General features: G+C 45.1%; 1 protein-coding gene and 1 non-coding gene across 2 annotated transcripts; both read right to left on the bottom strand.

The window, feature by feature from the left end:
- Positions 1–319: 319 nt before the first annotated feature.
- On the bottom strand, positions 320–18,168 carry LOC142560320 (uncharacterized). The gene is made up of 4 exons (XM_075672318.1): positions 17,845–18,168; positions 13,790–13,876; positions 1,382–1,536; positions 320–783 (listed from the first exon to the last, which is right to left on the bottom strand). Exons 1-4 carry the CDS (start codon positions 18,002–18,004, stop codon positions 688–690), a joined length of 498 nt encoding a protein of 165 aa, XP_075528433.1. The 5' UTR covers positions 18,005–18,168; the 3' UTR covers positions 320–687.
- TRNAA-UGC (transfer RNA alanine (anticodon UGC)) lies at positions 9,059–9,130 on the bottom strand. The gene has a single exon. It is a non-coding gene; the product is annotated as a tRNA-Ala (tRNA).
- Positions 18,169–20,213: the final 2,045 nt, after the last annotated feature.

Below are 20,213 nucleotides of genomic sequence, written 5' to 3'. Positions count from 1 at the left end.
TCCTTGCCGGACGAAGCCATAATGTGTGACGTCTTTCATCAGAAAATTAAAGATGGAGTATAGCGGAGAAAATTGAGATCCTTATCTTTGCGTTCTTTTTTTTTTGTGACCGAATTGCTGCACCGATGGCGCTACCAGGTGACTCGATAAACTTCGTATCATATTCGGACACTTAGGCCTCGCGAAGGCGAAGTGCTGGAAAGGTTTCATGGTTGTCTTTCGTTTGTTTTTGGGTACAATACCTGATCCTTTCTTGTTCAGTAATAAAAAAGGTTATGGGATATATGTGGCATGTGATATGTGATGCATTTCTACGTCACCCATGTGAAAAGAGCTAGCCGGTACCGAATGTTGGTGCCAACGTTTCCTTATTTATTCATATTTTTAAAAACAAGTAACCAGCCTCGTCCAGACGTTGCCAGAGCCAGCGATGCCTCCGGAAGTTAGTGCGAGAATTTCACGATGGAGTCGCCACCAGTCCTCCCGCTTTTCGGTTGTTAAGCTTCAGCTGTGCGCAACATTGACCTAATTCTAGGTACACTGGTAGTGTGACCTATCAGTCTAGATTTCCCTTTGTGTTTTCTTTAATGTCCTTATAAGAAGCCGTCGAGGTTGCCCGCAGAGATGGTTCTTTCCCTCAGGCATTGACCTGTTCGGCGTGTACAGTTGCAGTTTCCTGTGCGCCTGCTACTTTCCTGGAGCCGGAGCTTGGTACATAGTGTAGTACGGTACGTGACCACCTTTTCTGAACGGCAAAGTTTGGTACAGCAAGCTTTCCGATTCCTGCAAAGCAAACGGGAGCATTACTGAGTCACGCTTACGCAAATGACCACGTCGTGCAGAAATTAAGCTTCTCCCATATGCAAATGGAATAATTCAGAGCACGGTATGTGATTATAGCCAGAGACGGGACATATTGTCTGTAATCTCTTAGTACACCCATTTGTCCCTTTAGCGATTCGAACTTCTGGCTATATATGAAGTTTGATTTCTTCAGGCAAAATTTAAGTCCCTCATTTGGTGTGCTATGCTAAGCAGACTTCCGGATAGGTTGTATGCCGAAAGTCTGCCCTTACTGGTCGAAAAATGTGAAAGGTCACAATTACCCGGGCGTTCAGGGCAGAAAATATCTCTAGACTTTAAAATAAAAACGTCGACAGCTTTTCTATGGGCTCTTTATAACTGTGAGGGCTAAAGAGCGCTAACGTGTCTTTACGGTAAATTTCAAAAGCAACGCATGCATAACAAAATAGGGCGCCCAAATAATTATTTCATGCCAATTAACTCCTCCTTCTCTATATATGCGAACGCTCTACAAAACTCTGCTCCGACCGTAGACTTTGCTCACTACGTCACAGATATTAGCTTACTACATACGTACCCTCTTTCGGTTTTCCCTGAGGCATCTCCACAGAGCAATCAAGCAGCAGAGCAGGACGATGAAAACAATCAGACCGACGGCCACCCCGATGCCTATGGCGGCGCCTCTGGTCAGCTTGTGGACGAACCCGAACGGGTTCAATGCACTCGCGGTGCCTGCATTCGCAAAAAGAAAGCGTCAGACGCTGTGGTTTATCAGCTTGGAATTTGAAGCCAGCTTGTCCGTTGGAGAATGGTGAAGCAGGAAAGAAAGAAGGAAAGGCGGTTAGGTTAACTAGACTGCCTAGTTTGCTACCCTACACGTGGGGAGCGGTAGCGAAAGAGGGAGAGGAGTGATGAGTCTAGATCAGTGTTACAGCTAGGGGAATCGAGCAGAAATCTGACGAAGAGATGACAGAAGCAAGATAAATCGCTGGTGCTTGAAACGTTTGTTTTGCCGGTAGGCCGGTTTTAAACTGATCCCCGTAACAAAACAAGAAAACGAGCGTGTTGATATGCTGCTTCTGATGCCATCACTATCGCGCATTCACACGGGTTTCTAAAAACAAGTCGGCTGTTCTTTCGGACAAGGGTACAAATGCCCAGCTTACACATTTTCTACCCTCGCGTGCTTCTTGTCTTTCGATCACTTCCTCCCATCCCTGCAGTGTAGCATATAGGCGAAGAAATAGTGTGTAAGGACACTGCGTGTCAATACATACTTTTCTCTCTGACGACTCAAAATTATGGGAAACGTGGGAACGTAAACATGACAACCTCGAGAAGAAAAAAATAAAGGAAAATCTCCGTTGTAAGGCCGTATGAGCAATAAGTGAACCATATCACTGAATGACATTTCATTTTTTGACAGCATTATCGATGCCTGTGGAAGAGACCGTGACTGTCTAGCGCGCATGCCACTGACACCTGAACAAAGGTGAATAATGTGGGGAAGGAGGTGTTGGCGCATGGTATACCCCTTTTATTTATAATGTTTGGCTCTTGGCGCAGTTTTGTTCTACGCATGGAGATATTTAGAGAGAGATTAATTACTGTCAGGTTTGACGTCACAAATCTGCTGCTGTGTGCGTGAAAGTACGCTACATAAGACGTCGCACCAATTTTGATCTCCCGGGGTTTCTTGAACTTGCAGCTAAATATCTCAGTACATTCCTGACCACCTGCAGCTTTTTTTTTTTCATTTTAATTTCGCTTCTGTAAACATATGTTACGCCCTTGAGACTTTTGCGTTAAATTAACGAGATTTATTGCTGCTCGAATCAGTAATTTAATATAAGCAGAAATAAATGAACGCGGCATCACGCTTAGTGCACAGTTTAGATCGTTTTCTTAGGCAGGTTAAGTGAGATACAGAAATAGGGTTTATCATTTAAGAGACGAAGAAATGAAGATACAATTTCCACAATTTCAAGAGTGCAGGATAATTATATCCTATTCGGAAATGAGTTCTAAAATTTCCACAATTTGACGCTGTAGTGTCACAATCAAAGTCCACTTTTTAAATCGTTGTAATCAGCAATGTAAATGATATACGGAGATATTTGATACAGAGACAGTCGATGAGTGAAAGATTGTATTAGTGTTTTGTTTTCGTGACATAATTGGAATATTCAGATTGGTTTGCCGAAAAATAAAACGTCGCGCTTAGCCCGAAAGGCGAAGCATCTGTTGCGATAGCAAATCACTAGACAGCTTCAGCAGGATTAGGATAGCATTAGTATACTATCTTAATAATTAGAATAGCAAATTAGTAGGATAGTAGCTTTATCGGCCGTATAAACTTGTAAACATTCGCTTACTAACTGAATTAACAAGCGTGTTGTCACGTGCACACAAGCAAACATGAACACGATCTCACTGGATGACCGCAGGAATTCGCTGTTGGAACGCTGGAATAAGGAAACGCGGCAGCAGCAGCGAGCGAATTGACCTTCGTGCTGCCTCTCGCTTTAACGTGAACTAAGCGGCGAAAAACTGCGCACGCGAAGCTATCAGCACCCAGCGCACTCTGTCCCCATCGTAGATCGCTTTTATGATAGGGCCCAGGCGGCCGCGCCATCGCCGAAGTAGAACTCCCGCCTTTCCCCCGGTGCCTTGCGCGCGACGTAAGACGGCGCGCTTCCTCCCCGCTTTCTTCCCTTGCACGATCGAGATTGAGCGGCCCTCCTCGGCTCGCCCTGGCTACGGCGCGCGGTGACGATGTCGCCCTTGGAATTCATACAGAACATCACGGCGACGGCGATGGCAGAAATGCGCCTGGAGTGTCCATATAATGGATATCGCAATAACACTGATTTGCACACATTTGGCTTTCAAGTTAAGCACGGCCATACGTAGCGTCGTTGTCAGTTTCTGCGTTGCTCCCGCACAAGCAGCTCTCCGCTGTCAGAAATTAACGCCAGACAATTCGAAGTTTCGCCAAGGTTGCGAAGTGACATAAAACGCTTTCCCTAATTTTTGTTTGAAATTGTTCATTTTTCGAGTGCTAATGCGAAAATTTCGTGATGTCACATGTCTATACCACCGCACCTGTCCCTGAGAGGCCCCCCCTTCTCAATTTATCTTCGAGACAGTCGCGATGTTTCGGAGCTCTAACTGCTGAGACCGATCCCGTTAGCTGCCACTCTTTTGAGACCAATCTAAAACTGGATTCGTGAACGATAGAGTTGGGTTACAGTGCGGCTTTGAAGGGCAAGAAGCTTGCGCAATCGCTGCAAGGATTCAATTTAGCTCAATCTCCAGCCAGATTTTTGCAAGCCAAAGGAAATTTTTCGGGTTCATCAATGAAGCCGTTCCGTCAGACGGACGCATAAGATACAGCTGCCGACGTCGCACCGCATTCCAACGAACCTGCTTCATTGTACGTACGCAAGCGATCGCTAATGCCTTGTGAAATACTTGTACATTGTATGTTAAACTGTGTGCGCAACCAAGGTCATTTCACTGCGCTGGTATATGTTTAGTGTAGAGTCACTGCATTTGCCTACGGTTTGCGAACGAGCAGTTTGCTTCCTATATATAGCATTTAATGTCATGTATATTCGCATATTTAGCTATATCTTAACCGAGTGTGTAGAAGCAGTTGGCAGCCATGTAAGGAGGACACTGGTGGCTTAACGTAGCAGTGGCTGTTCCATGGTCTGTTAAAATTGTATTGAATTCTGGGGTTTTAAGTGCCAAAGCAGCGATTTGATTATGAAGCAAGATTACGGGACTCCGGGCTAATTTTGACTACCAGGGTATCCCTAACGTGGTCCCCAATGCACTGGACACGGGCGCTTTTGCCTTTCACCCCCGTCGAAACGCTGCCGCCGCGGCAGGGATTTCATCCCGCGACCTCGTGCTTAGCAGTGCAACGCCATGGCCGCACCGCGGCGGGTCATAGTCTGCTATAATCGTGCCCATCTGGTCCAGTCAGTCTTTCAAGAGACGACACGGCCTTCTTGACTTTAGGTTTGGGCACGTGGCCGCAACGCTAGATGCTGTGCGAAAGGTATACCCGAAAAGTGACTCCCAATGGCTGCATTAGACATGGCATTTTCTCGTTTACATTTTTGTTTGCATTTAACAAAGGTCCTACCCCTCGAGCCCTTGGCAAACGAAAAACATACTGGCAATCCTTGGAGCGCCTTAAATAGTTTACTGTAATAGCCATTTCTACGTATACCACTTTCCGGTATCGCTCCCCATTTTGTGGATCTGTCCGTGACACAGAAAGTGGTGACACGGGAGCTGAACGTCGCGACGTTTTAGCACTTGCTGCGGCTCGTGGTAGTGAAAAGGGGAGGAGGGGGGGGGGGACAGGAGGCTACAGAGAGGGCATGGACATGAATCACGGATGTCGCTAATGAGGGACTATCATCTCCTTGGCCTGCGGTGTACGACACTCGACGAATGTTTGTACCCCAGTGGTTGTGCGTCTCGACGTGATGAGGCGCTTCGCTCTCTTCTTACTTTCCTGAAGGAAACTAACGTTTGTAGCCTGTTTGTATTTTTCAACCGACGATACCTCAGACACTATTCTATTGTCACGTTCTGTAGTAGCGTGACTTGCAGTGACCGGCCCTATTGTGTGCGACCTGTGCTGTGTGTGACATGTGCTGCGTGTGTTCTCCTTCATGCTTGAGATTTCTCATCTTTCTCTTTATTTTATCTTTCCTCCCGTTCTTCCTATCTTCCATTTCTGTGTTTCTGTCTCCACCTTTCTGAAGACTAGGCAGGCGTTGTGCCCCTTTCGGTGGCAGTTGCCAGCCTGCTCCTTGATTTCCCTTTCGTGTCATGTGTATATATGTTTTCATATCAAATAATAATAATAATAATAATAATAATAATAATAATAATAATGTCACCGAGAACGCGTTTTCTTCCTTTTCACAGGCCGCTCACTCCAAGCGCTATGCGGCTGCAGCTGGGGCATTTCTTGCATGTATTTACAGCGACCGACACTCTTAGAAAAATATTCGTAATGAGACACAGTGACTGCATCATTTGCCAACTCGTTTTATCTGTTGCAAACCTTGTACAAGTCTCTTAGCAGCACGAGAGACGCGTATAATCGAAGTGGATATGCTCAGATAGCAAACGCTACAACTATGTGCAACCTTGGTGTCCTGTTATTCTGTATGATCGTTTTTGCTAGGGCGTTATTGTCGCGATGTACAATTTCTTTGACGACGCCGAGATAAATCCGGTGCCGCATTCCTGAAAGCAATAGCTGTGGACAGTCGGTTCGACAAATACAATGCGCAACATTCTGTATTCCTGCAAAAAAAAAAAAAAAAAAAAAAAAACTCTTACGCGCTCGCTGCTTCGTGTCCTTGATACGACGGCTGTAAAGAGCGACGCAAGGCGCTCGCGCAGTCCTGTGACGTTGCAGCTCTTCTACGTTGGCTGTTGCCGTGATGACGCGTGAAGCCGCAATGCGATGACGTATACGTATGTCGTGTTTCGTGTATTCAGGCGTGTTCCAGTGATCGTGTTTTGAAACATTGCGCAGTATGCAAGCGCTTGACACATATGCTGCGAGCGTTTTAGCGACATAGAGAGAGAGCAATGAAACACAGAAAATGCGGTTGGTAGGTTAAACAGAGCGAAAATTACGTTTGCTAATCTGCACTGGAAAGGCGAAGGGATGGGGGGGGGGCGTAAAAAAGAAGGAAATGGAGAGGGAGAAACAGGAGCACGCAAACACAATCACTGCTGTTTGCAGAACGGGGTAACAGTTAACGCTTGTCAGTGGTAGTCTTTGTATACACTCTAAAACAAAAGTACATCCTTTGGGTTGTATCTTGCCACACAACAATAAACGTCAACTGTCTTGTCCGCATTTCCTTTCTTTGATAGCATTGACAGGAAATGCTATCATGCTGATAACGCCCATGCCGTTCGTTACTCTAAAGTACCGGGCTCGCAGCGTTAAAGAAAGGAAACGCATCAAGACAGATGACGATTATCGTTGTGTGGCAGAAGGGGCACTCCAAAGGGTGTAAATTGTTCTTAGAGTGTAAACCTGGCCCGACTGCCATGCAATCTAACGGGAATACTCCCGTACAAGTGTCGGTAATTTTGACGTCACCGCTTTCGTCACGCCGAGCTTAGCGATGCAAACTGCGGGCTTGGTAACACGACGTCACAAAGCAGAGTGCACAGGCCTTGTGATATACATATGTGTGCCACACAGAGAGCGTGATGTATCGCACCATCACCGGAAATTTTCTGTAGCTGCATCTGAACGTGACAACGACATCAATGACTGTGCGTTAAATATCCTTATTTTGACAACGAGCTTGTCGGCCTATACTTATTTTATCAAATTTGTCCAGTTACTAGCTGATCGTTACTAAAAATACTTTGAAAAGTGTCATCTGTGTTTCTTTAGGTTGAACGGATAGCGCTGCTCCGTCTTTTTAGGTACATTTTTGGAAGAGGCAAACGGAAATTAATTGCGTGTGAAATCGCCACGTCCAAGTGGCTAAATGAAGAGCTTCACTAACTAACGTCTTAATTATTCTCTTTCGGGGGACCATTGGTAATTATTGCAAAAATGAATCTGAGCGTTGGTTTGCATAGCACAAATCGTAAGATCATAGAACTACTTTCAAGGTATATCCTGCCTTAAAAGTGCGCTACAACATCAATTTGCGTTCCACTCGACAGTTTTTCAAAAGCGTGCCTTTTTGGAAAACTTCGGGACGAACTTAACTGAAAGGGCAATGCAGCTTTAGCAGATTTTGGGGCGGACATCTCGAAAGGCCTGTAGGCGTTACAGCCTTGGACATTTGGGTCACTTCGCTGGTATACTCGTCTTCAACTTCATAATGAGAAATTGTGTCCTAAAGTGAGTAAATAAAATAGATACTTATCGACTCTAATAACTAGCCACCTGGACACTGCGATTTGTCATGCAAGTAATACCCGTCTCTTTAGTAATCCACTTGAAAAGACCGAATTGCATTATAAACACTGTAGGATATGCAAAAAAAAAGAAAGATTTTAAAGCCGAAAAATAAGGGGGCCACCTGCTGCATAGCGGTGAGTTGCTAACCTTATGCTAGGAACTGCCTCGCCTGTTTCTTTTTTTTTTTTTTTAACAGGCGAGGATGGTTCAGCGAAAGTTCTAGTGGAACATACAAAATATTAACAATTATTGTTATAAGATTAAATGTAGGCTCAGTAGTGCATGCGTACATCGAATACGAGATCGACATAAATGCTAAGTGCTATTACAATGAACAGACTTTCTACAATCGCCTGTACCATATGTCTAAAGTTTACTAATTGAGGTGGATTACTCGAAGAAATGTTTATCTTCACCGATCGCCATGTTTCCTCCACCTAACGATTTAAAATATCTTAGAATTGGTAAATAAATAAATACATAACGTTATCAAGTAGGGGAGAAAGGAAAAGAAAATAGAGCACTTGTTGCATAAAACTCTATATTTTGTGTCGTTCCATTTCGTCTTTCATTATCTTCATGTATCACTAATTGCGCTAAGCAGGGCTGGTCCGAATGCTAAAGGTGGTGTCCGAGCCGATGTCGAAGGGGTGAAAGAAAAAAAAAAGGGAAAAAATGACATTTTGAGAAGTCAAATAGCCATGTGGCGTTGTGCCCTTGCTAGCTGCAGCTGCTTCTCTGTAACCTTGTCATCCAGTGTATTGTTTGCAAGTGCAGTACGTGTTGAACAGGACTGCCAACAAATATGGTGAACCACATACCAACACCCCCCCTCCCCCTCCCCCCCAAAAAAGCTCAACTACGTTTTAAGCATCTTTTACAAATTTGTTTTAAGCAGCACGTATACGTTAGGCCGCAGACATAATGCTGGACGGGCGCCTGAAGGTCACAAGTTTCGGGGTGGAATTTGGAATGTCCTTAGCAAACTTAGCAGAAGTTAAAGATTTTAGTTTGCAACCAAAGCGAATATTGTTGCCAGGAACAACAAGCCTTTATTTCTCTATCGTCCTAGCGGTCACAGCAAATGAGCAAAACCACTGGAGTTGTGCTGCAAAGCAGACTTCAGCGTATGCCGCCCTCTCGCAGGTACTCCCGCTGGCTTCACCTTGTTCACCTCTCGTTAACCGAGCACAGAGACTTGAAAGGCCCCGGGTTATGTCATTTCCTCTGCCTTACACACACAAAAAAAGAAAAAAAAAATGTTGAGAAAAAAAAAACTCCTGGAGGTGCCGGGGATCGAACCCGGGGCCTTTCACATGCAAAGCGAACGCTCTACCACTGAGCTACACCCCCGCACGGATACTGGCCCTCCGAACGCACATGTGACCCGGATTGCTGCCGCTGCTTGTCTTGCATGGAATTCTCGGCTCGTATTTGCGTCGACAGTATCGTACGCTGCGGGCGTCCGATAGCGTTCGTAGTCGCACGCTGTCGTACGTGTACCTTCAGACGACGTAATGGCGGTCAGTTGCAGCAGCGAGTCTGTAACGTAGCGAACGCGCTAATTTTCGCTCGTAGCTTCCAGCGAGCAAATTCGGTGTCGTGATATGTTACAGCGCTACGCGGAGAATTCCTCATCGCGCAACAGTATTTGACTTTTATACATGCATTCTTGATATCCGGGAATTGTGCGTTTACTGATCGTAACTGTGTACGGTCTGCTAAAGCGGTGAAAATTGCTGTCTATTTATCTCCGTTTAATTTACTCCCCGATTTTGCATTTCAGTACCTATATATATATATATGTATGCGTGCGCTGTGTAATGATCATGCTCCGCACAGGTCACAACCTTAATCTCATTTAATGTATGCACTACACCGTTCTCAAGCTGCGGCGATTAAGTGCAAACACCACACCAGCAGGCGTGAGGCGTCGACGCCGCGATGTCGCGGGAACGAAGGCGATGTATGACGCTTGTCGATGCAAGAGCGGTGATTGAGAGAGGCGTATGCACAGAGAAGTATGACACATACCCGTGTCCCGGCGACACATGCTCGATCATTCTAGCGGATTGGGCAAGTACGGGTGCGTACATGTGGCCGTAAAATGGTGTAGCCCGAGTATAATAAGTAAGTACGTAAGTAAGTAAGTAAATAATGTTGCGTGCTTTAGAGATATCTGTGAGCTGACATTACGTGCATCGTACATGTGCAGGTTTCATATCAAGACTCGTCGTTTTGAGCCGCTGCGCTCACTGGCGCCCCCTTCACCCACCCTTCCCTCCCACCCCCGCCCACCGACGCTCCCTTTGGTTACGGCCCTGGTTCTGGATAATGTATGACCCAAATTTCGTTGAGATCCGTGCTCCCCCCCCCAAAAAAAATAATAATAAATAAAAGGAGTTCAAGTTGCCCCTTAAAGAATGCATATGCAATCAAAGTTAATGTGCAGTCATCAAGTACGGCGAAGCCCAGCTGCAGCTGCGAGGCTATGTATATATCGTCAGCACCGCCTCCCTGATCACTTGACAGCAGAACAAAGCACAGCTGTGCGCGCCTCCTTTTTATATACAGCTTTTTTTTTTCTGGTCACAGTACGAGCGAAGAATTGCGCACAACATGCTTACCCGAGCTTATATTCAATTGCTTATCTGAGCTTATGTTAAGCGCTCAGAACGATCCTGAGCAGGACATAAACGCAAGCGCCTGTCATAACGATTGTGCATCGTTTAAAGACGTACGGACGTACGCGCGCGCACGCGTATCGCGTTTTCAATACGCAAGCACCGACACCTGAATGCAAATGTCGAACCGAAAGCATTCCGCATGGGGAATGCGCTGATATATGCAGCGTCTGATAGATCGAGCGAACGGATATCCATTACGCATGCACAGCGTAAGCGTGCTCCGAGCTCATCGGTATACTTGCGAAAATGCTCCACTTACTGTAGTCGGTGACAACCTGAGAATAAATATGCATGTGACGTCAACGACAAAAGTTTGCGTGCCGAGGGATCTCGGTAAACGTTCAATTTCCGAGCAGCCCGTAGTCAGTAAAACCGAGCATCCCAATGTTGTTCACATATACTGGTAGAGGCTGTAAATGCAAATACTAGGCTGCGTCATGAGGCTGCACAGACATGCAGCTTTTTTGTGTTCCGTAAAATTTTGTCCATCTGATAAACATATACTTCCTTGACGTGAAGCAACATTGCGTGTTTAAAGCGGCGTTTTCCTCCTTGCAGATCGGCCTTTGTGTCACTGGTTTTAGGTTGGAACCTAAACGTCCTGACAAAATTTAAGGCTGATCCTGATATCACAGCTCAGTCAAAAATAGAAGTCTGACTTGAAACAACAAGCTTTTATTTTACGATTGGCCTAGCATTTACATTAGCAAACAAAGTCATTAAGCTGCGAGTAGAATCCAGGTAGCTCGGCTCTCTCTCAGAGGTGAAGCGCGGATGCGTTTTTGTAGATGGAGCTTTTTTCTTGAGTTGTCATCGAGTATAAGTGGAACCTATGTGATTGAACGTCTTTGAGCGTTGGCTCTTCATTCGTTTGAACTTCTTGCCAATGAGACCGCGTGGAACAAATTTGCCAAAATGTTCCGCTTACTTCAACGGAACTTATGCCGGACGAGATTAATATGAATGTACGAAGCTCCTTTAAGCGCCAGATCCCGGAAATATGAAGGAGTGCATATCTTCCTTCCGGTAGTGTAAGGTAGCAAACCGGACGATCGTCGAGTCGACCTCCCTGCCTTTCCTTTTCTTGCTTTCTCTCTCCCTCTCCCTTTATCTAACTTCTCGTTTGTTTGTTTGTTTGTTTGTTTGTTTGTTTGTTTGTTTGTTTGTTTGCTTGCTTGCTTGTTTGTTTACATGCCCAAGTTAGACGCTGAAGAAGGAACTGAATTCATTCGTAATTCAGACGCACAAACTGAAATTGACGAGTGTACCGAGAAGTTGAAGTGCAGTCCCGAAAGGTGAAACTGTAATATCGCGTGGTAGATTGGCACGTTGACGCATGCGTCCTGTATTTTAATGTCAACTCGCGGCACTGCGCTTTTCGTCACGTGCGACGAGGCAGTGGTCTAGGTCAAATTAGCGCCAATTTTAACGTGTGCCGACGGTAACAGTGGGCTCAAATCGCTTTCACTTCCGACCCTATAACCGGGTTGAACCTGACTATAACGAACAAGCTTATGCCCTAAAGGTAGATGTATCGGGTACATAAGCTCGCCTACGAGAAGTAAACGAAGGTTTGTGATGCGTTCGTTATATGCGGATATCACAAACAGAGAAAAGAAGCCATGAAGGAATACGTTTAGTGAAAGCAAAAATACGCTTAATAGACTGTAATTTTTTCACTGTTCCTTAAAGTGTTCTCTATAGGATCACTGAGAATAGCGTTCTCGATGCGCGGTATTCTGTAGACCTGCTCCCGACCGCTTCCCTCAATGCCGACACAGTAGTGGAGATAATGTGCATGCTCTATCGAAAAACACCAATGTGCCGCATATCCAATAATTAATCCCACATAAACATATGTGGGTCCCATATGAAAACCCGTATGTTCTCATATATCACATACGCCAAGTCTCATATGAACATATAGGGATACTTCATAAAAATCCTTATGTTCCCGTATACCATATAGGGCAAGTCCCATATGGTTATACGAAAGCGTGGTGATCCCACATAATAACCCTTATAGGTCATGTTCTTGTTTAAGATGTGAAGCAAGTTACATGAAATTATGTGAACGTATTGGGACACCACATAACTTCCGGTATGCTTTCATTGTCATATGGGGTAAGTCACATATGCACTATTAGGAACACACGGCTTTTAAAACGGGATTTACATACGTTCATTTAAGACTTGCCCCATATGTTATGTGGGAGCACAATCGATTATCTATGGTATTACCTGATACGGGAATTATGTGATTTTTTCGATGGGGGTTATATAGTGTACAAACGGTAGCACGGGAGGATGTAAGTTTCAAAAGAGAAAGGTAAACGAGAGCGACTGCAGTCAAGCCATTCAAGCTGACACCTGTCACTTTGTGACGGATATAGCGACAGCCGTTTTTTTTTTATTATTATTATTCGAAGAAGTGGCGCCCCGTGCACACAAAGGACGTTCTGGCAGCTCTCGCAAAACACGCTCTTGTAAACAGGGGAGTCGACATGTTTTGTACGTTCCATGCTTCTATGGGAGACTAAGGCATCGGTAGTCGTCGAATGAAAATAGAGAAAATCGGGAGGACACGGAGCTTTAAAGTGGCGCAATAGAGACGCCACTGAGCCAGCTCAGACTGATACTGTAGCTTTTCGAAAGTGTGTTTTCGTTCGTTTCGCTCTAAGCGGTTAATCGCGAGAGGAGAGAACGAAAGTGCGAACTTTTAAGTTCTTGAATTTCGCGCCGAACACCATGTTCACCGGCGTTGCAGTGTAGTGGTTACACTTGTTTAGCAAGAAGCCTTTTTATGCATCCGAGCCACAATAATAACGGTAACGACAGTGTAGTTGGTCGCAACCCTTGGAACGAATATCACGAAACTAGTGTCATCCTCATAATTTGTTCGAAGTGGATGCGCCCTGCGAACTCGGCGGCTATATTTCGTAAAACGCAATATGTGCCGTGTAGCAACTAATTCAAAAGTTAATAATAATAAAGTTAATAAAGTGTTAATTAGTCGGATACATACATTTCGATTTCCCATACAAGTAATGTAAGCCTCTTCGAAGAACCCAGCTCAAGGGTCAGAATTGTGCCTCGCGCCACAGACCATTTTTCAATATTATATTCAGTTTAAAAATAAAACACCTTTGCATTCACCTTACATTCACTAAAACGTAGTGGCCGTGACGTGTTTCTGTCTCTGCAATCATTTCCGGCGCATGCAACGTGCGAAAACATAGCCTTTGAGATCCCCTTCTCTTACTCGGCGGCAACCGTCGCTTGGGCGTGAATTTGGACACCGACTACATTCGTGTTGTGTACTTGCCTTTCACTCCCGCGCTGATCACTGTAGTTGTGTTCTTCACTACCCCGAACACGATTTTCGGCGCTGCCACAGCCGTCGACGGGAGATCTGCAAATGAAGGCAGTGATTTAAAGGGGGTACTGACACAATAGTTTCGACTATTGCCATAGGCTATTCCCAGACTAATCCCAGAAAAAATCATGACGGGCCTCGCAGCGGCGTTAATAATTTGTTATAGCAGCTTTTCTACAGCCAGCTTTGGTTTCGTCTCCAGGAGGATACTGTGTCGTGACGTCAGTATGACGTCACAGTATGTGTCGTGAGCTGGAGATTGGCGACCTCTTGACACTCGCTCCGGCTCGCTCGGTCGCCTCGTATGCTGCGACTCACTGTGAGCGTCTATGTTGTGTCAAAACCTCGCAATGACCTGCTCCCACGCAGGGCATCGCATACTGTTCTTGGCGTAACGGCACAGTTTCCTCCTGGGAAACGAAGTCATGAAAAGGCAGCGCTGTTTGACGTCAAGAACTGAGGAGCCACCTCTGTCCCGTCTGCTTTGAAACGGTTCGAGAACACAGGACGTTTTCTCCGCGCGCTCTAACACCCAGCGGTGCTAGAGCACAGTTCAGCGTCGCCGCTGAATTGTGCATATAATTCCTTCATTGCGTGATTAAAAGCAGTAGCAAACCACAGCGATGCGCCGAGACGCACATGCAAGAACGAAGCGACGCGTGGCGGCCGTGACGTATTCCGAGCTCCTGCAATCACTTCTGCTGTTTGCCGCACAATAAAGCATGGCCTTCGAGACCGGCTTATGCTACCCGAGGTAGCCATTTCCGGCGGTGCCTGTTCATTTCGTCAATACTCAGTTTCGCCAGGCTGCTTGGCGGTTCAACTGCGACATTAAAAATTCAAGTACAATTTTTTACTGCACCGAATGAACTCAAGTTCTGCCAGTTTGCTGTGCGATATGTAAGGTTTCACAAACATGCACGATTTGAGCTCGAAAGTCACTATTTTCTCTAGGATTAAGAGCTTTAAGACCTTTATTCAAACCAAAAGGAAAATTGTAGAAAATTTCATGTCATTACCCTTTTAAGTGCTAGATAATTGACGCGTCACATTCCGCAAAGGCTGAGCGCAGTGGCGTCAAAAGTACTTCCTTCCCCAGGCCCCATTTGTCATAGTTTAATTGAAATTAGACACCCAAAGTTCCCGGATGCACCGATGCATCCAACATCAACCCAGAAAGGTGTTCGCACACGCTCTAACAGCGTTCTCAATATTCTTAACAGAGTTATTAAAATGACAAGTATGGGAGACCGCTTATGCGGCGTACCAGGTGACCTTATGTTAATATTTACGCAGTTTTTTTAGACGCCTGTGGCATATAGCGCATATCTCAGCATCGAGCTGAATTAATCGATCAGGTGAACCTTACTTGCAAAATATATCGAGTAAACTTCACTAAATAATAGATTTTTTTAAAAGTAGATATTGAAACTTACGAGTTGCAGCCAGTGATTTAACAAGCCACGTCCATTTTTTTTTAATGTTTAACTTGCACCATCTTTAAGGTAAGCGCAGTCAAACTTTCGGTAAAAAGAATTAAAAATGTTCCAATTAGTTTTTCAGCAAAACGCTTTTTTTTTTTTGCGTTGACGGGTAAAAAATAATTGGAACACCTGTGCATTTCGACTCACACTGTGGAAACTTTTGTCTCGAAATTTGTGTCACACTCCGAATTCGTTCCAAGTGGACACGCCTTGCGGCTGCAATTCGCAAATTGTAACATGTACCACAAAGGAAATAGCTAGAAAAAGTTAGCGATGGTTTGTTACTTATTTGATTATGCATTTCGATTTCTCGCCCGAGTAATGGCCGCCTCTTTAAGTAATCCAGCTCAAGCAGTGGGCTATCCGCCACCGTCGATATTTTTTTTTTTTTAGAGTTCTGTAGAAACTCGGGAAACACATACTGTATTCTACTGCAAGCGTGAGCTATCTCTTCTCTTGCCTTTATTTTTTTTTTTTTCGCTTTCTCCCGTGCAGGTAACCAATTGGATGTCGGCGTGGTTAATATTTATGTGAAGCGAGGCTTCAATGAAGTGATTACTGAAATGCTGTACACAACTAAATGCGGTGCATACAACTGCGTTTATTTACATCATGTGCGGCTTGTAATCCCATGCAATCTTTATGCCCATGCGCCGCTTGAATCGTTACTTTAAACCTCATTGTGTTTTCTTGCCTCACCCCTTTTTCGATCGACATTTTTCAGTTTTTGTGACATTCAGGTATGCTTCCTGTATTCCTTGATTACGCAATGCCTGTATGACTGCTGGTATCTCTACTGAATCTAATGCCTTTTCGTCATCTATGAAAGCCATATGGAGAGGTTGGTCGTTTTACAATAGAATTGACCTCATTATGACAATGGAACTGGCATGCGTGTCAAAGAGCTGTTCTACACGGCGCCACGGTTTCACGAAATCCACCAGGAATTGCTTAAAAATAGATAAAGGTAACATAACTAAATGACTTCTTTTGTATTGCTTTTACGACAGAGTCGTGCATCTGAAAATTGATTAATGCTTGATGATTAGACAAGTAATTATGAAAATTAGAATAATCAACTTTTTAAACCAAAATAACTATAGTGCGACTGATTCCAATGCAAGACTTGGAACTCGTCGAAGAGACCTTCACCGTTTCCAGTATTTAGTAGTGATGCTTACCAGGAGCATCTTGAAACAGCGATTCAGAGTAACTACGCACCCATAAATGACCAGTAAAAGATAACAGTCAGTGAGAAGTAGTAACTGCCTGCTGCAGTAACTAGAAGAGAGAGAGAGAAAGCTATTGCAAGTATTGAAAATTAAATCTATGCTGGCAGAGGATATCTGCTGGCTTATAAGTAGGCGCCTACATGCATCTCTGCGTAGGGAAGAGAATCATGGACAGAGAGGTGCTAGCATTAAGGAGAAGGGCGGGGAAAGAACAAAAAAAAAAAAACTTCGCGCAGAAACTCCTCTGGCAATCGTCTAAGTATGCGTAAGCATTGTGCCACTTTCTCGTCTCCGCGCAGCCCGGTGTCATTATCAATGTTATGAAACTTCAGAAGAACTTCAGTTTGGTTATAGTTGGTGTTTACTGGATATCATATTGACCGCAAATAAAGACGGAGACAGCGGAAACGACCGCGTGTGTCGTTTTTGTGTCCTCTTCCGCTGTCCCCGTCTTCATTTGCGGTCAATATGATATGTTATGAAACTTGATCCGACCAGTATAAACTACAGCGCTGCGGCGACACCAACTGGTGCTGACAGCGGCGCAAGGTGAACTGATGAGGTAAGCAAATTACTGCAGGTGGCGGCGCCAAGTGCGCTGGTGACATTTCGATCAGTATGAGCCGTTATCGCTCTTTAGCGCCGTATCCATCCGCGTGGAACAGTTGTCAACCGTGAGCAACTGCACAACGGCGGTGGCTGCGTACGGCGCAGCCTTCGGGGGCCCCTGTCTTGAAAGCGATCTGCCATGGGGACGTGATGCGCCCATTGCTGACAGCTTCGTGCGCGTTGTGTTCTCGCCGCTTAGTTTGCGTTGAAGCGAGAGGCAGCACGAAGGTCAATTCACTCGCTGCTGCGGTTCCTATCTTGAAAGTAATTGTCTTACGTTACGGATGGACGGACGGACGTTTTTCCTCCTTGAGTATATAGGCTTAGAAAATGCTTACGCATTCAAAAAGAAAATGCTAGAAAATATATGATCATAGTATGTATAGAGAACGAGAAAAAGGGGGTTAACCGAGGGGCCCGAGGAGAGACAAAGGTGATGATATTGCTGTAAGCAGGCTATAGAGCTTGTCAATTAAGCGAATGTCTTCGAGTAGCGTGACTTTGCCTTTGGGAATGTAATGTTATGTAGTCTTTGGGAGTGAAACTTCACCCGTAAACGTATTTTCTTTGCTGTCAAGGTTCTTACAGAGGCCGATTGTCTACGCACCTACTCCTTGATGTACTTTTTTTCCTCGAAATATTTCGGCAACCGTGTTAGTTAATTCTCTAAGAGACTTACTGACAACCGTTTCGGCAACGGGAGTGACGACGTAGTCTCTCGTTGCTGTCAGGACAGCTGCTGGTGCCGCGGCCACGGTGCGAGTGAGTGCATTATCCGTCAGAGGCGATGCTACGTCCTTCACTGCCTCCAGAGCGCTTCTCGCTAATGCGAACACCATCCCTATAAGCAGCTCGGTATTCCCCCGTCGCCACTTCGCCAAGCAAGTCCAAGACGCAAAAATAAGAAACCGAACTTCTTCGTTTCGCTCGAACGACGAACGCGAACAAATTTCGTGGTCCCCCCAACTCGAAACGGCGAAGAAACGTCGGTACAGACGCAAACGGTTCCTCTTTGTCTTCTGTGTTTTTTTTTTTTCCTCGAGAATCGGTTTTCTCGTTCAACTGGACGATCGATCGATCACGGAAAGCCGTCATGGTCAAGCGGCATTGTTTGAAAGCGCGCTCGCTTGAACAATGGCAGCGCGTTTTTTTTAAGGAAAACAAAACAAGAAGCACAAAGGTAAGTATGAGGAGTGTCGTAGCAGCTCTGTAGGCGGGGCCTGCAACTATAGCACGTCGGCGGGCGTCACCAGACAGATGCGATATTTAGCAATTCATTTCGTTTGTTCGCTACCCGAGCCTTACATAAGCGTTCCTGGTATGGCGTATAACACCTGCAGGGAGTACACACAATTTTCAACGTTCTCGTGACCGAGCGACTTCGGCTCTTAACACGGCCGTAGAGAAGTGGTCGTCGTAGTCATTGCACATGACCGCAATTATCGCCAAATTAAGTTCATGCACCTTAAGAATTAGAAGCCTCTTTTCCAGAGAAATCGGCCTGTGTACACCTCTGTGCCTCTGTGCTATGTGAGTCAAGCGTTCAGGGTCTCATATGGTAAAGATCGGTATACGGTACTCTCATGAGCCCGGCCTTTTGCAGCGGAGTGTAAGAATAGTTCTATGAGCTTTTTTTATACTCTCGATGGGAAATGTGCGACGCACAAAAAAAGAAAGACAGAAAGAAAGGGTGTGCGTGTACATGTGCTCGAGGGGAAGACCATCATACAATCATATATTTTTTTTGCGATGTTTATTCCCTTTGCTGTTAGGGTCATTACGAAAGCCAATCTACGCCCTCCTCCTTCGGCCGAAATTTTAGTTATAATTGCTCTGCAATATGCGTGCGAATAAATTGCGAATTGTGAATAATGATGCGAGAAGCGCTTGGCCATTAAGTCTACTCTGTTTATCTCCTGTAACTACAACCGTTGTGCAACCTCTGTAACGACTGTTCTTTTTCTTTAATATTCAGCTTGCTACTTAAAAAGATAACAAGTCTTATCTATGCACACATGAGCTTTGCGCGATCGTTTAATTAGGACAGTGACAATACGTTGGATAAACCCGAGGAGGTCAAATAAAATGTAATAAAAAACTGCAGTGGAGAAGGCGTCCTAGCGGGAAAGTGAAACCGGATCACTGCCATCTTACGAGGGACACGGAAATAAATAAATAAACAAATAAAAATTCACAGGGTCTCTTATGTTATTTCTAAGACGACTTGAAAGCGAAAGCCCAAGTGACGATGCATTGAAGACGTACACATGGCGCGTACACATCCCGCTTAATTCGCATCGTCTACTTCGCTTAGTCATCCCTCTTAATTCGCTTACTCATCCTCTTAATTTCGCTTAGTCGCCCACCTTAATTCGCTTAGTGATCTCTCTTAATTCCAAAGGTCGAGGGCTCGACTCCCACCCAAGGTATAGTGGGTTAGAGTACCTTAAATAACTGTATATTGATGAACTGCACGTGCCTTAACTAACTTCGCCTTAATTATATCAACAAAGACCGAGGGTTCGACGCCGACCAAAGGTCGTAGGTTCGAGTCCCTTATAAGTCTATCTTAATTAACTGCGTCTGAATTCGCCTTCATTAACACCAAAGGTCATGCGTTTGACTTGCACCAAAGGTCGAGGGTTCGTAGCGTTTTTGTACCTTTCGTGTCATCGACGTGTTTTCGCTCAAGGTCGACTGACCGATGGGACATAATAAAGTATAAACCCCATGCAAGCGATCTTGCACGCGACAGCGACAGGCGACGCGATGGAGATGGCTGTCGCGTTCGCTCGTCGCCTACAAGTTGCACCCCATGCGAGCGATGACTTCGAGCGACGTCTCCCCAGTGTTACCGGTATGAGGGCAGCAATATAGGCGCCGAAACTAGCGTGACGCGTGCTTTATTAACTTAAGTTGATGTATTTTACTGTAAAAAGCAGCATAATATATTTCTGAAAGTCTTGCAGTAGGTTCTTATCCTTGCACCTATAAAAATTCAATCGTTTCTTGTTCGGTGCGACAATCGGAAGTACTGGAGTTATGTAC

This window comes from Dermacentor variabilis, chromosome 10 (genome assembly GCF_050947875.1).
Source record: "Dermacentor variabilis isolate Ectoservices chromosome 10, ASM5094787v1, whole genome shotgun sequence".
NCBI classification, from domain to species: Eukaryota; Metazoa; Arthropoda; class Arachnida; order Ixodida; family Ixodidae; genus Dermacentor; species Dermacentor variabilis.
The sequence above is the reverse complement of the archived record's forward strand: the minus strand, read 5'-3'. Positions and strand labels throughout refer to the sequence as shown.